We start from the raw sequence: 15,056 nt of genomic DNA, 5'->3' as shown, positions 1-15,056 counted from the left end.
TCAGGCGTGCTAGGCAGACGCTCCTCCTAATCTCTGCCTCCTGAGTAGCGAAGATTTACAGGCGTGGCCACTGGCGCCCTGCTGAAAAGGTCTCTTAAAAAGTGGACTCAGTTGCTTTTTGAGCAAGGGTGTTACCTAGGCTGGTCTGTAACTCTTGAGCTCAAGCTATTCGGCTGGGGCTACAGATAATACACAACCATGCCTAGCTCTTTTACACACACACCCCTTATTATAAAAACATTTCTTCCACTTTTGAGTGCTTTATCACAAATTAAGTTATTCTATGCATGATGCAAAGGATACTCCCTAGAATTCTAGTGTCTTAAGATACTTTAAGACTATTGTAAGTGAAGTTAGCCAGGCTAAGAAAAAGGCCTCATGTTTTCTCTCATATGTGGGAGATAGACACAATACAAATACAAGCTCTAACAGGAGAAGGAGGGTAAAAGAATGAAGTGTAAAAAGTGAATATGGTGATTTTCTATACAAGAATGAATATAGAATTTTTAAACCTGCTAAGGGGACAAATAGGAAAAAAATAGAGGGGATGAACCAATTTGTATTATAATACATATATAGTGGTAATGCCACAATGAAACTCCCTGAATAGCTATCTTAACAAAAAATGCTTTTTCAAAAACGGGGAACAGGAAGGTAAAACGGGTCCTGTCTGGGGGTTGGTACCAGTGGGAGGAAGGGTACAAAGAAAGGGTGTAAGAGGGTTAATGTAGTGGAAATGTCTGAAAATGGAAAAATAAGACCTGTTGAAACAGTTCCAGGAATGGGGGGAGAATGATGGAGGGGGGAACTCAACTATGATCTATTTCAAGAACTTTAGTAAATGTCACATTGTACCTCAGTACAATAAAAAATGGTATTTGGAAAAAATCCCAAAAAGAACATTAAAATGAGAATCTGATTAAGATCTTATAAGCCTTGCCATATACATTAGTGTAGGAGCACCTTTAGGCGTGAAGTTAAACTTGATAACCAAGTTACAAAGAACTAGTGATGGTACAAAACTCACTTTGGGAATCACTTATTAGGATTTTGCTGTTGCAGAAACAAATACAGCAGAAACGTAAGTCGCTGATGCTTTGATTTCAGTGGTCCCTTCCAAAATTCAGATGTTGCCAATACAGTATGAAGTGGGGCCTTGAAGAGGTGACTAGACCAAGGAGACTCCTCCTCATGAATTGCACTAAGCCCATTATAGGGTGTTGGTTCTTTTTCACTCTTCCTTCTTCAGATGCCCACACCCCTACTTTGTACTCTCCAACTATAGGATTGAAAAATCAGTTTCTGCTCTTTTAAGTGAGCCAGTCTCTAGCATTTTTTTGTAGCACCACAATGGATTAAGACACTTTAAACTTTTACATAGATTTTTTTCTCATTTTAAAACAGAGGGCTGGAGGCGGGGCTCAAGTGGTAGAGCACCTGCCTACCAAGTGAGGCCCCAAGTTCAAGCTCCAGTACTGCAAAAAAAAAAAAATCATATATGCTTCATAAATTCCATTGCATTTAAAAATTTCTAAGAACCGCATTTTACTTTAAATATATCTAACACAATGTTAAACACTTGATAGTCATTAAACATTCAAATATTGTGATGTCTTCCATACAATGTGATATAAGCCCTAGCTATAACCACCATATTCACTGTCTCTTCTTGGTTTTGTTTTTTGCTGTTAATGGGGTTTGAATCCAGGATCTCATGCTTGCTAGGCAAGCATTCTACCACTTGATCCACTCCACCAGTCGTTTTTTGTATTATTTTTAAGATAGGGTCTGTCCAAATATTTGCTCAGTGGTGACTTCAATTCCTGATCCTCCTGATGTCTCCTGAGTAGCTAGGATGACAGCTTAAGCCACCAATGCCTCGCTTTAAATTTTTTCACTGGACAGATTTATGACCTCATGATAAAGATGATGGACCTAAGGAAATGAGTGTCACCTCCAAGTGGCTTTGGAATTCAATCTATCTGTATCCTGTATTCTACCTGTTCAAACAGCTTTCCTAGGTCAGTCTTCAGATAGGACCACACAGGGCAGCCGTTATAAGCAGGGGTACAAACGACAAGTTTCACTACTAACACATTTTGGGCTAAAAAAAAAAAAGGAGTATTTGAAGCCCAATCTAGCAAAGTAGGCAGAAGGGATCAGTCTCAGGACTTTAGAACACCATCGCTGACTCACTTTGAAACACTTTGCACATCCCTAGGGCGCACTACTGACTTACCTTGGTTTGTTCATGCTCAATTAAAAACAAAACAAAACTCAGTAGGTTGGTTGGCTTCTGTGCTGGAACTGAGACAGTACTGCTACTAGTGCCAAGTAAAAATTTCCAGCAAATATGTCCTTTGCTTCTATTTAGTTTAAAAACAAAGTTTGGCTGAACTGTCACTGGAGATGACAATAGAAGGAACAGGCCCATTCTGGAACCCAATATTTAAAAAAACTGTCCCATAATCCAGTCAACATGCCAAAGGCATCAGCTACAAATCACTCCATCTCAAATGGCAAATGACTGATTAGCCTACTCCACCCTCAGTAAGGAGAGGAAACAAAATTTCTAAACACACTACTTACTCCTCAACAACCTAATTTTTCTTTTTCTACCCTTAGAGTAGAATCGACTCTCATTATTATTTAAGACACATGGATGGGAATTCAAAGTAAAATGCATTTTCTTCCTTAAAAAAATTAACATTTCACTGAGTATGTGTGAAAAATTTTCAGTTGGGCAAAGGATGAAAGTCTATGTAGCACATAGACTTCCCTGAAAAAGCCAAAAAGAATGTCTCAAACTACTGTTTACTTACAAGTAATAGTATATCGAATTGAATGATCTAACTCTGAAATTGTTTCTAAAACTGTGGGCTGAGATAAAATATTACAGAATATAAACAAAATTCTGGGTTTTTTTCCTGGATATTCTGTAAGGGTTTTTTTTTTTTTTTTTTTTGGGGGGGGGTTTCTCCCAGAAGAGAATGAAAATATTGCTTTATAGATGTCTTTCATTTAAAATTATTTTAGGACCATACAATGTTCCCAGTGTCAATCATCCTATGATGACACATGAGCCAGCATTATTCTAGCAACAGTCTAGCTAAGCATCCATGAACAAATAAATCACACATGATCGAAACAAAAATGTAATAAAATATTTAGTGAAAAAACATTTTAACTCCCATTTGTGAACTTTGAAAATACAAATAAAATTTTATCAATTTGATATTCAGCTTATAACTGGCTCAATACATATTCTTTGATTTCCTGAAATCATATTGGAGCATCTTCTGAAAACTTAAATGCAACTTTATGCCTTCATTAGTTATGTTACTAGAGATAAATATTTAAACAGTACACTCAGGCCTGGCTCTCTTAAGAAAATTGAAAACTCTTAGTGTAAGTTTGAAGTTTTAATATTTATAAATTTAAAAAATTTTACATATAGCTGAATGGTAGCAGTACTAACATTTTGTGACCATTAAACCAAAAACTCAAACTCACTGCATAGAGCTTCTTTCTTTGTACAGAGAACCAATCCACAATGGCAATATTTGCAATTTGTCATAATTTTGTGGTAGAAGACACCACACCAGTTAGTCGGGGCTTGGAGTACACCTGAGGTCAGACCCCCAGTAGGGACATTGGGCAGATATAGTATTTAGCTTGAGGTGAGGAATATTTATTGTTAGTACATACCTGACAGCTGCTAACAGCTAAGAGGCCTACAGGTGTCAGATAGAAAAAGAAAATCAAAAGTCCCTACTGCTGAGAAGCCCGGGACTTTAATACGTGAAGAGGAAACCACAGTGGGGGGCGGGGGGAAGGCAGACGATTGTGACGATTGTGCTGGGAGTCTCAGGTGTAACATGCAAACCACATGTTCCTGTTTGTACTAGGGAATCACCACTGGAGCTGACTCAGACTTTCACAGAGAGCTACAGGTCAAAAATAGGTTCCTCCATCTTCTTCAAAACAAGCTGAATGGATGCCTGTTATTAAGCTTCTATCTTTACCTGGACCAAATATATTCTTTGGATACTTATGTCATGGGTCCCCACTATCATCAATCAGGCTACTTCACATTTCTTATAACTAAATTAAAATGTCTGAAGTTCAACTTGAACCACGGCACTTCAATTTGAGCTTAATACAACATATAATTAGGGCATTTTTCTTTCTTTTTTTTTTTTTTTGGTGGTACTGGAGTTTGAACTCAGGGCCTCATGCTTGCTTGGCAGGCACTCTACCACTGAGCCACTCCACCTGCCCTTTTTGGTATTGGGTATTTTAGGATAGGGTCTTGAGAACTATTTGCCTTGGCTGGCCTCAAACTGGGATATTCCTGATCTCTGCCTCCCAAGTAGATAGAATTATAGTTGTGAGTCACAGGCGCCTGACAAATGTGGGCATTTTTCAATTTTAGAAAATCAACTTTTAAAGAATTCTTAAGTACAGTGTTTTCAGAACATAGTTACCAAGTCAGAGAATATCCACGTACAATTAAAAATAATTTAAAATATTATATCCTCATTATCTATGTTGCTTTGTAGAAACATTTACAGAATATTATGTTAAAACCTCATTTCCAAACCTGTTTCTTACTCTCTGAGTTAAAAAAAAAACAAAGAACTCCTAAGGACTGAGGTTCCTTCTGACTCAAAAAATTACTATTTTATTCAGGAACCAATAATGACAATTACTGGTCAGAGACAGCTAACTTAGTAAGGTACGATTACAACTGCCTCTCACAACAGAGGTGGCAAACAAAATACAAGTAAAATTGTAACAGGTGAAATAATATTTTTTAGGGATTAACCAACACTGTATACTAGAGACTCGAACTTGAAATACTTGAAACTGACTGCTACCTTCCCTTTAATACTTGAGACGTCCGTGAAAGTATTAATAGAAATAGGAGATACAGTGAAGTTAGGATTATGAAGACTTGGTATTTTTGGTAAAAGAGAAAGTTCAATCAAAGACAGTAAAGGAAGTGTTCAGTAATGCTGATTGAGGAAAATTATATAGATGTTTAACATGAAAATCATAAAAAAGAAAAGTAGTAATCATCCATCTCAACAGAGTAATGTCATTAGATGCAATTTACATTAAGATTCAATTCTTAAAATCAGTTTGAAAAAAATTGGAAAGTTTGTTTATACACAGTATTATCATACTTTGTACTTGAGGAAAACTCAACAGAGTAATATTCACATGCTACTGTCTTTGAACAGAATAGGAGGCAGGCAGAAAGACCCCAATTAACTGTTTGAAAGGACACTGTCAAACACTGGAGCTATCCAGGCAGCCACCTGCCCAGAACAAGGACAGCAATGAAACCACCCTTTTTTAACAGAGCTACAAGAACATAATTACAGGTACTGTTACATTAATACCAACTGTAGGCATACAAAGTCCTTAGTGATTGTGTCTTGGGAAACAAATGGATCAAGGAACACAAAATGAGGCAAAAACTGAACAAAGGATATATGGAAAACTACAGGCTATCGAGGATACTACAAAAAACAACAGCAATTTAAAACAGAAAAATCTTTAAAAATACCTGACAGTGCCCCTTTAACATATATTCAAAAAGGGTACAAATAATGTTTTTGTTTCAAAAGATCTTTCAACAACCTAACGTCAATTTTAATTAGAAAAACTAGAATTAAGCCAGTGTTCTCAATACCCACTGGGTCAAGAGCATTAAGCAAAAATAAAATCTGAAGAGCTAATAAACATAGCTAAAGACAGAACTGGACATAGTAAAACAAAAGAACCAGACTCAACAATATGCAATCAGGCAAGCAAATCATCACACCCTAAAGAGTTTGTCCACTGATGAAGTAGACACTGCTACCTAGCATATGATGGTGTCATTTCCCATTTGCCACTACTCAACATTCTGGTGAGCTCTTAAGCATTATTTGGTCCAATCTAAAGTCCATTTTCTTTTAATTAAAACTGGCCTAATAAAATGGCAGTACCACAATAGGATCAGGGCAAAATCTAGCAAATGTATTGTGATCTGTATGTAAGTCTAACTTGCCAAGGCATTCCTTTCCTACTCAGCTTTACCTTTAGTAACAACTTGATTACAGTTTTGTCCTGACCTGTGGATCTATGCAGTCCGCTGTGTGTCTCAGTGCCCTTTGGCAAAAGGACTCTATTTATTTCACACACAGAAGCAGTAACAACTGCTGAGGAAGCTCAAGGAAGCCAGGCAACACAAAACACCAGGACGAAGGCAAAACAAGATGATTACTGCTGCATGTCATGTTAAGTTCTTTTAAGGAAAATAACTGAATAATCAATGCTTATTCATGAAGAGTGATACTGGTTTTCTTTCTAGCAGCATTTTAAGGTGTTTTTGCTCCACCTTTTATTGTTGCTGAGTGGTGATCAAATTAAGAGAAAATATCCTCAGAAGGTATTAGGCCTTTCTTTCACTCATACCTCCTGTGGTCGCCAGCCAGGTGTGATGTGACTTAAATCCTCCAGTTTTGTTAAACAGAACTGGTAGCACAGAGTTAAAGTTTTACAGAGCATCGCATGTAAAGATGTACATGCTATGTGCAATTCAGGCATAAAAACTGTACCTGCAGGATGATTTAGCAGATAGCTGTCAAGAGTATGAGGAGGAGAAAGCTTGCCCCTCCATGGCAGTCTCAGATGCACCTGTGCCAGAGTCCTCTACTTGTCCCTGTGACTCTGGTATTGCAATGGGCAGTTTCAGTGGCTCATTTCCATTATTTAAGCTGGCACAGAATTAAGGGGAGCATGGCAGCAGTATAAAAATCCTAATTAAAAAGATCAAACTAGAAGACCCCCAATTTTTTTTTTTGAGCCACAGCTGGCCTAGAATTTACTATGTAGCCCAAGCTGGACTCGAACTCAAGATCCTCCTGCTTCTGCCTCCCAAGTGCTGGGATTACTGGCCTATGCCACCACCCCCAGCTAAAGTGACTATTTTAATCTCTGACATTAAATTTGTGTAGCTCTTGTGACATGAGGGTTAACACCCAGTTTAGCATAATTATTGCCCCTAATGCCCCAATGTGCAATAGTCTGTGTGAATCAGTAATTCACATCCTTTAAAAAGTTATTGCTTAAGCAAGCAATTCGGAGTAGATATGGGCTATGTTGCTGGATAGAAACATACTGAAATCAACTACACCGGCCATGCCTTTCATTTCACTCAGAAACCCACATGAGTACATGATCAAAGGGGCCACAGGCTCACAGCAGTCAACACCCTAAGCCAGCTCTGAAGCATCAAGACTTGATTTCTTACTTTCAGACAAATCTTCTCTGTTTTTGTATTTCCCTCTTAAAATTAAGGCAATGAAATGGCTACAGTTCCTAAAGTTCTTTTTTCGGAACAAAAATACACACATATTTTCCCTCTTACGTTCAGGTATCAGAGTATGATTAGAGATCTACAATAATTACACACAAAACTTGCAACATCAGGTATGTGGGGAAGCGGAGGAGGTAGGGAAAGGGGGAAGAGGGAGGAGAGACAGACAGACAGACAGACAGACACACACACACACACACACACACACACACACACACACACACGAAAAGAGAAGCCAATGAAAACTTGGTGATCATCTTTCTTCCTGCTTAATTACAAGCCTAGGCATTGAAGGGAGGGAGGAAAGAGTTTCCAATGTCTCTTGCATTGCTTCAAAATTCTGGGGTTTTTGAATGAAGGGGAGATTATTATTAAAATGAAGACTCCAGGACCCAGTAACCGAGATTCTAATGAAAATCTACAATTGGGCCCAAGAATCTGGTTCCTTAAGTGAGGCAGGTGATCTGTGGAAAATATTTTGAGAAATATTGCCCAGAACAGATCCACCTAATATTCAATAACAGATTCTAACTTTGGCTAGCCACCTGTTTTGAAGAATGGGAAAAAGGCACTGAATATGCATTTCATGGTGCCCATATCTGTTTGCACATATATGGAATTGCATTTTGAAAATTTTAAATCACCATTCAAAATCTAGAAGACACGTATATGACAGATCATGGCTAACACCTAACGGCAGAAGCTGATTCAAAGTTGACCTCTCCTGTTTCACTGCATTCGGTATCAAAGTTTCAGGCTCTCCAAAATCCAAAATGGCCAAATGAACTGAGGAACAGGACAAGATTCAAGTCAACTTTCAGCAATTCAGTGCACTTTGCAAAAGGATCTAAATTAAGCACATAGTTTTGTTTATTTTACACAAAGGAGACCACCAACATTTGCCATAAATTCTTCTAAACTTTTGAGGAAGGCCATCTTCTGCTTCCGATCCAGCGTAGGAGGAGTGCTGCTTGCAGTAAGCTTGTTGAAGGCATCTGCTAATCTCTGGTAAATAACTGGGTCTTGCTGACTTGACAGTAATGTCTCCACCAGTTCAGAATATTCAGTCTGTGGAAGAGACAAGTCACTCATAAGAATGGATCTTCCTCAGAGTATTATTCAGATGATCTATCAGTTACTGCATGGTGGGGTTGTCAGGGGCAGGGGCTCTGATACTACTATAGATGCTGACCTGTTTACATTCCCATTTTACAAGTGAAGTTCTATTATGAAATTATATAAGTAAGATCACACTGCTGTGAAGAGTTCAAACAATCTGGGCTCCAGCCCATGTGATTGCCAACTTTGTGATATTGCTTCTGTGTTGACAAAGCATATTATGCATTTTTTTTACATATTGTATAGAACATAACCGTGTTACATGACTTTGAATAGTTCCCCAGAGATTTAGAGAGGCATCTATCCCTGTCCTGAGGAGAGCAGATGCACATAGGCTAATAGCAGGTATCTGGAGGAAGGATATTCCAGAGCTTTCTCATGGTAGAAGCAGACATGTTGAAAGCTTCAAGCTAGCACTGTACAAAGGCAGGAAAGAACTTCAATGAATAAAGAAATATGGAAATGCATTTTCTACTCATGAAGCCTTATAAAGGGTGGTGGATGGGGACTTAAGGTAAATTTTCCTAGTGCAGAGATATGCTCTATGGAGAAAGCTGATCTGGCACTATTTTTCATTAGCTTCTTGGGGTATCATTATAGATCAAAATAGTGAAATGTTGTAATATTGTCGGCAGAATGGCTCAAGTGATAGAGCGCCTGCCTAACAAGCATGAGGCCCTGAGTTCAAACCCCTGTACCAGAAAAAAAAAAAGAAGGAGAAATGCATCTGGAAAAGGATGGCCAAGAAATGACAGGTCCTGTGGGTCCGGGCCAGCAGGTGGTTACACTGCTATTCTCAAGTCCCTGCTCTTTTCTAAAAGGAATTCCTACATTCAAAAACAAACAAACAAAACAGACAGAAAAATGGTAATCATGTGGGGACAAGAAGCCTACCTTTTCAGTAAGCAACAAGGAAGTCAAATGTTAAGAGAAAGACCAGAGATTTGAGAGGGAGACACCTGCAGAAAATAGGCAGTAGAACTGAGGACAAGAAACAAAAACCCAGAGCACCTATAGCTCCGGATACAGATAGCACAGAAAGTCTGACAGGGGCTTTATAGGTATGGACCTCCTCAAAACCCTAGTGTTTCTAAAAAGGCAAATGAAATGCAAAGCTTCCCTAGATGGCTTGGCTATGCTGAGAAGTGTATATGCACATAGGGGAATGGGAAACTGAGGCAGTGCATGACCCAACACGGTACTTCCTTTACACACTTGAAGGGCGCCTACTCCATCAGAATAAGGAAGGAAGACGGCCATGTTACACGACTTTTCTTGTAATATTAAATGTACATGAGTGATGCTTCAGAATCTCAATGGTTCAACCAAATGAAATACCACACTGTTTTCCATAATATAAAATACTATATTGTTCTTTGTACCTTCTGAAGGCAATCTGATTCATCCCATCTCCTTTGCAAATCTGAGTTCTTCAAGGATAGGAACCATGCACTCATGACTCACCCATTTCTGTGTTCCTGGCTCCAAGCAGTGATTTAAGTACAAGCTCTGAGATGTAATCGCTACAAAGAATGGCTAATAACACAGGAGAAGGGAAAGTAAGTGCTTTTGGGCTAGCAAACAGCTTACCAGATAAAATGAAATAAAAGCCCAGAGCTAATCAGAAAACTAAGAAACACTGCCTCACTGAAATGTAACTGGAACGCTGAGTCCCAGATCTGCTAAGAACTGGTGTCGAAGGCCCATCATTTCCCCAAATGAGAAGAGGCCCCTGAAGAGAGGCATGTCCAGTACCTGGTGCAAACACACCAACGTGTAGAAAGCTTCACCTGCCGCAGTGGTCATCTCAGTGTTGTGCTTTTGCAAAACGAGCATATCAAAAACCAGCTGAAATTACATAATAAGATTTCTAAATAAGAACACAGGATAATCATAAAATTCTCTAGCCCCACCCAGTCCAAAAAGAGAAAAAGAGGGACGGCAGTTATATTTGATTTATTACACCAATCCAAATATTAAAGAAAATGGTTTATAAGAAATTCTAAGGATAATCTACAGATATTATGACTTGCTGTGATATCTGAATAATCAATTTATTAAGTTATCTATTATATTAACTACATTGATTTTCAACACAAAATAAAAGTAGATGAGAATATTATGTCCCTGAAGAACTGATCTCCAGAAAACATAGTAAACAAAAGTACTTATTAACTACCCTCTGAAAAACTGTAAGCATTTCCTCATTTGAATCAAGAATTGTGTTCATTGATAGTACTTATCACAGTAGATGATTTTTTCACCCTGCCAACCAAACACCTTACCTTAAGAAAGTGCCGAGTTGCTAGAAAAAGTGGTGAATCTGTTTCTTGTGCTTTTGCACACTGTTCAGCTAACGGTGTCAAGGCCTCCAGGCAGAGCTGGCAAACCTCCGAACTCATTCTGATCATTGAGGTCAAAGAACAAACTACGTTGGATATACTAGACTTAGATCAAGTTATACCTAGTATCAAGTGCATGACTATTTCTAGAAATGAATACAGGTCTAGGACTGGTGATGTTCACTTGCTTCTGCAAGTGATGCATCCAACTAATGAGAAGTCATTTTATTCTTTACTGTCAAGGAACTGAGACAAGAGACCCAGCAACAAGACAAGACATGACCAACTAGGGCAGGAATGAAGGACCAACTTTGGGACAAGGGGCCAAATACCTTAGGGATCTATGAGAAGAGAGCAGGATCAAGCCAATTAACAAAAGAGATACAGAATTAGAATAGGTACAGAGATGACAGCTTTTTTGCAGAAATAAAACCAAGCCATAAAAGAAAAATGCAAATTTTAAAAACATTTCCCCACCAAGTAATAATATTCATTTAAAGGATATGATGTCATTCCTAGTTCTAGGGAGTACATCAGACTTTTAAACAGATCCTCAGGAAGCTGTGGTATTTTTTCAGGAAAAATCTCACAGATAAATGTGATTAATTTGTAGTATTGATTACAAAGGGTTGGAAACTGAAAAAGAAACATTAAGTATTTAGATGCTCAATAGTATCTAATTCTTGTTTTAATTAATGCAATAAAGTAACCTACAAGCTTGTATATAGTATAATGATTTCTTTAAAATATGTACAAGAAAAATAAATATGCGTAAGATATAGAAAATATTAAAATCTAAATAAATGTAAAAATAAGTTGCAGTAAAGGGAATCTTTCAGTAACCACTATGAAAAAAAGCAATATACAGTAGAAACAATTATCTTCTAAAGGGTAAATAAAAGCTACAGTCAATTCCAAAAATTTTATGTTGACCTTGAACAGATAAACAAGGTGTATGCCTGTAATCGCAGCTAACTACCCGGGAAAAAAATTAGTGATTCCCCATCTGAACAAATAAGCCAGGCATGATGGTGCATGTCTACGATGCTGGCTACATGGAAGGCATAGGTAGGAGGACAAGGTCTAAGGCTGGCCCCTGGCAAAAAGCATAAGACCCTCTCCAAAAATAAGCAAAAAAGGGCTGGGGGAGTGGATGCTTAGCAAGCATCAAACCCTAGTACCACCAAATATGAATAAACAATATAAATTAAGTAAAAGACCTGAAAATAAGGCCCCTTTGTAAATGTGGTTTCTATTCAAGCATGTTGGGAAAACAGAAGGTATACCAACTATTAAAATGCATAAAGTATGCATAAAGTAGAGTAATACTCCTTTATGCTTCCCCAAACTATTTTCTACTTGGACAATCCTGAGGACTGAGGTAAGAACAGGTAATCTAGTTTAACCACACTTGAGGAAATGCACATCTAAATGTGTAATGGTTTATTTGACCACACAACCAATCCCTAAAAGCACATCAATATACACAGTGAATTAAACTATCATGTTACTGTGTACTGCACACTGCACAAACCCTTGGATCATGGGTGGTCAGAATGGTTTTCAAAAGACATCTCTCAAGAAGGGAAGCACATGGTGAGAGCCTGTTGGGCTAGGCCTCACAGCAGCACTCCTATTCATCTGATCCTTGCCTTCCAAACACTTCTCAGTCTCAGTTTTCCTCCATTTCACTACATGTTTATCTTGTGCACTCAAACACACCCCACTCTCTTCCTTTTCCACCCATGTCCTTGTCCTCACTTGACATTATTCTTCATAATAGCTCATAACGAACAGACTCCCCCTCCTGTATGGAACTTATGGAAGGAAGGAAAAGACAGCCTTATCACCCCTCACCACCATCCTACTAGTGACTAGTGAAACTGAAGCACAACAAAGTCAGAAAGTGCAAAAGTTTTAAATTGCATTCATCTTGGTTTCTTATCATCCCATTTCTACATGGAGCAACTTGAAAAAAAGACCTTTTCTGCTCAATCCCCTAGCCTGGGAATTAATTTTTAAAAATAGTGCATTTTCACCTGTACTTAACAGATTCAACTCCTTAATTTAGTAAGAGGTATATTATTGTCTAAAGTATCTTTGAACTTGGACAATATATAGTTTTCATGTTCACATTCACCTTCTTTAATTACCTTCAAAAGATCTTGTGACATCAAGGGGAGAATTAGGTTTACTCCATACAAAACAACATCAGCTGCAGACACAGATCTGTTTGCTGTTTGACCTGGTTCATGTCCTCTGAACACTTCATCTATTAAAATAAAAACAACACACTTTTATAGTTGTCAATTAAATCTTCAAAGTTCACATTCAACCTTTATCAAAACAAAAAGAAACTCAAGTTTAAAAGTCCACACCAACCCATGAGTGGGTAATAGAAATCTGATAAGCCTAGTGTATGCCATCCTTTGTCCCATCTGTTAAGGGTCTGAGTACTAATACAGCAGTATTGGGAGGTGAGAGCAAGAGACAGTCTAGAATTAGTCTAAATAAAAGCAATGATTAATTGAACATAAAATCTACTGATATGCTATGAGTTAAATCATTTCCATCATAACATCCATTTGATGTCTTAGGTATACGGAATCTTTCCAAGCTTAAAAGGAATGAAGAAAAATACAGACTAAAATTTTAATGTGTGTCCAGGTGTGATGGTGCATGCCTGTAATCCCAGAGGTAGAGGTAGGAGGATGAAGGTCCAAGGTCCAAGGTCCAAGCCTGGTCCAGACAAAAGCATGAGATCTTCTCAAAAACATACTAAAGCTAAAAGGGATGGCAATTTGGCTAAAGTGGTAGAACACTTGCCTAAGCAAGCATGAGGCCCTAAGTTCAATCCCCAGTATGGGGAGGGGGGAGGCAGTAGGCAACAGGCAGCTTAAAAAAGAACTAATATAGCAAAGGACTTTTAGTATATATACATTAAATCTACACTTAATGAGACTATTAAGAGCTAAACAGTGAAGTAAGCAGTATCGATGAACAAACATTGAACAAAACCTTGAATCCAGCTACTAATCAAGCAGTGCAAATTTTAAACAATACTAGTTTTGATTCACTGAACAGAAAATGATTTTTAAGTGACAGCCTTTCGTTGCTGGTTAGGATATGATATGATGGTTACCCTCAAAAGCAATATATTAAGCTCCCTTTCAGCATTTTATCTAGTAAAGTTATAATCAAACATTCAGACAGAGACTTGTCCCCAGAAATGCTTACTGTGTCATTGTTTATAATAGCAAAAATGTAAATATTTCTGATGTCCAATATTAAGGAAATAGGTCAGACTGTAAAATGTGGAATATTGTGCAGTAATTCCTATTAAAGGCATTTAGGAAAAAAGCCCTCTTCCCTCCCAGGTTTATAGGGCAGCTGCACTTTCTTCTGTCTGCTACTGAGAGAACACTCTGTAGAGCAAACAAGAAAGTTCAGTAGCACATTTAAGAGAAGTGAAGAAAACTTTGCAAATAAATGAGGGATACTTTGAAGATGCTTCTTAAAAATGTTTTGAAAAGCCTTTATTATCATGCCATTTCATTACTTAGTAAAGGCACTAAGTGGCTCTCCTCACATCATGCCACTAGTGGGTCACTCACTAAGCCAAGTAGCCTATCAATTCTGGATGCTGGGGCCTCCCAAACTGCACTCTGCAAAGTGCTAGGTTTGTTGGGGTGGCTACCTCAAAGGACATGGAAAGGTGATTAAAGTATAACTGAAGAGAATGGAGTTGAGAGTCATAGGCTGGGCTTTCAATTTTAATTTTAATACTAACTTACTAGCTAAGTTCTGTTCTATCTATCAAGTGGAACCCACTTCACTTAGTAAGAACTCAGTAAGAGGAAAAGCAAATAGAAGGGCTCTTATTCCTTACCCTCACTTCAAACAAGGACATCTACTTTTGTTTGTTTTGTAAAATGAACTTCATGGGACTTCACTCACAGAAACCATCTCTTGCTTTAATAAAAACAACAGCAAAGACAAGGAAGCTTAAAAATGACCATACTATATGTTACCTGTGTCACTGAAATCTATAAACTCTTTTGACAGAAGGTTAGTAAGAAGCTCCATAATAAGCAGCAGGTCTTGGTACTGTTCTTCCTCCGCTGTAACATCTATTCTTTGCCGTCCTAAATTATTCTTAGAATATACTTGCAACAAAGTAAGGCAGGCTTCATATAAGTTCATAGCTTTGGACTGTAAGAAAA

The 15,056-nt window shown here is 38.0% G+C and overlaps 1 protein-coding gene across 6 annotated transcripts in view; it reads right to left on the bottom strand.

Moving 5' to 3' along the window:
• Positions 1-3,409: 3,409 nt before the first annotated feature.
• Xpo4 (exportin 4) overlaps positions 3,410-15,056 on the bottom strand; it is a 94,295-nt gene continuing 82,648 nt past the window's right edge. For all 6 annotated transcript variants that reach the window (XM_020167661.2, XM_020167662.2, XM_074043711.1 and 3 more), the window contains 6 exons: positions 14,865-15,045; positions 12,987-13,105; positions 11,339-11,469; positions 10,777-10,894; positions 10,247-10,339; positions 3,410-8,440 (listed from right to left, as the gene is read on the bottom strand). In XM_020167661.2, coding sequence (XP_020023250.1) covers positions 8,243-8,440; positions 10,247-10,339; positions 10,777-10,894; positions 11,339-11,469; positions 12,987-13,105; positions 14,865-15,045 — 840 coding nt within the window. In that variant the 3' untranslated portion in view covers positions 3,410-8,242. The remainder of the gene's footprint in view (positions 8,441-10,246; positions 10,340-10,776; positions 10,895-11,338; positions 11,470-12,986; positions 13,106-14,864; positions 15,046-15,056) is intronic.

The sequence above is a fragment of the Castor canadensis genome, chromosome 10 (assembly GCF_047511655.1).
Source record: "Castor canadensis chromosome 10, mCasCan1.hap1v2, whole genome shotgun sequence".
Taxonomy (NCBI): domain Eukaryota; kingdom Metazoa; phylum Chordata; class Mammalia; order Rodentia; family Castoridae; genus Castor; species Castor canadensis.
Note: the sequence above shows the minus strand (reverse complement) of the source record. Positions and strands in the feature narration are given on the sequence as shown.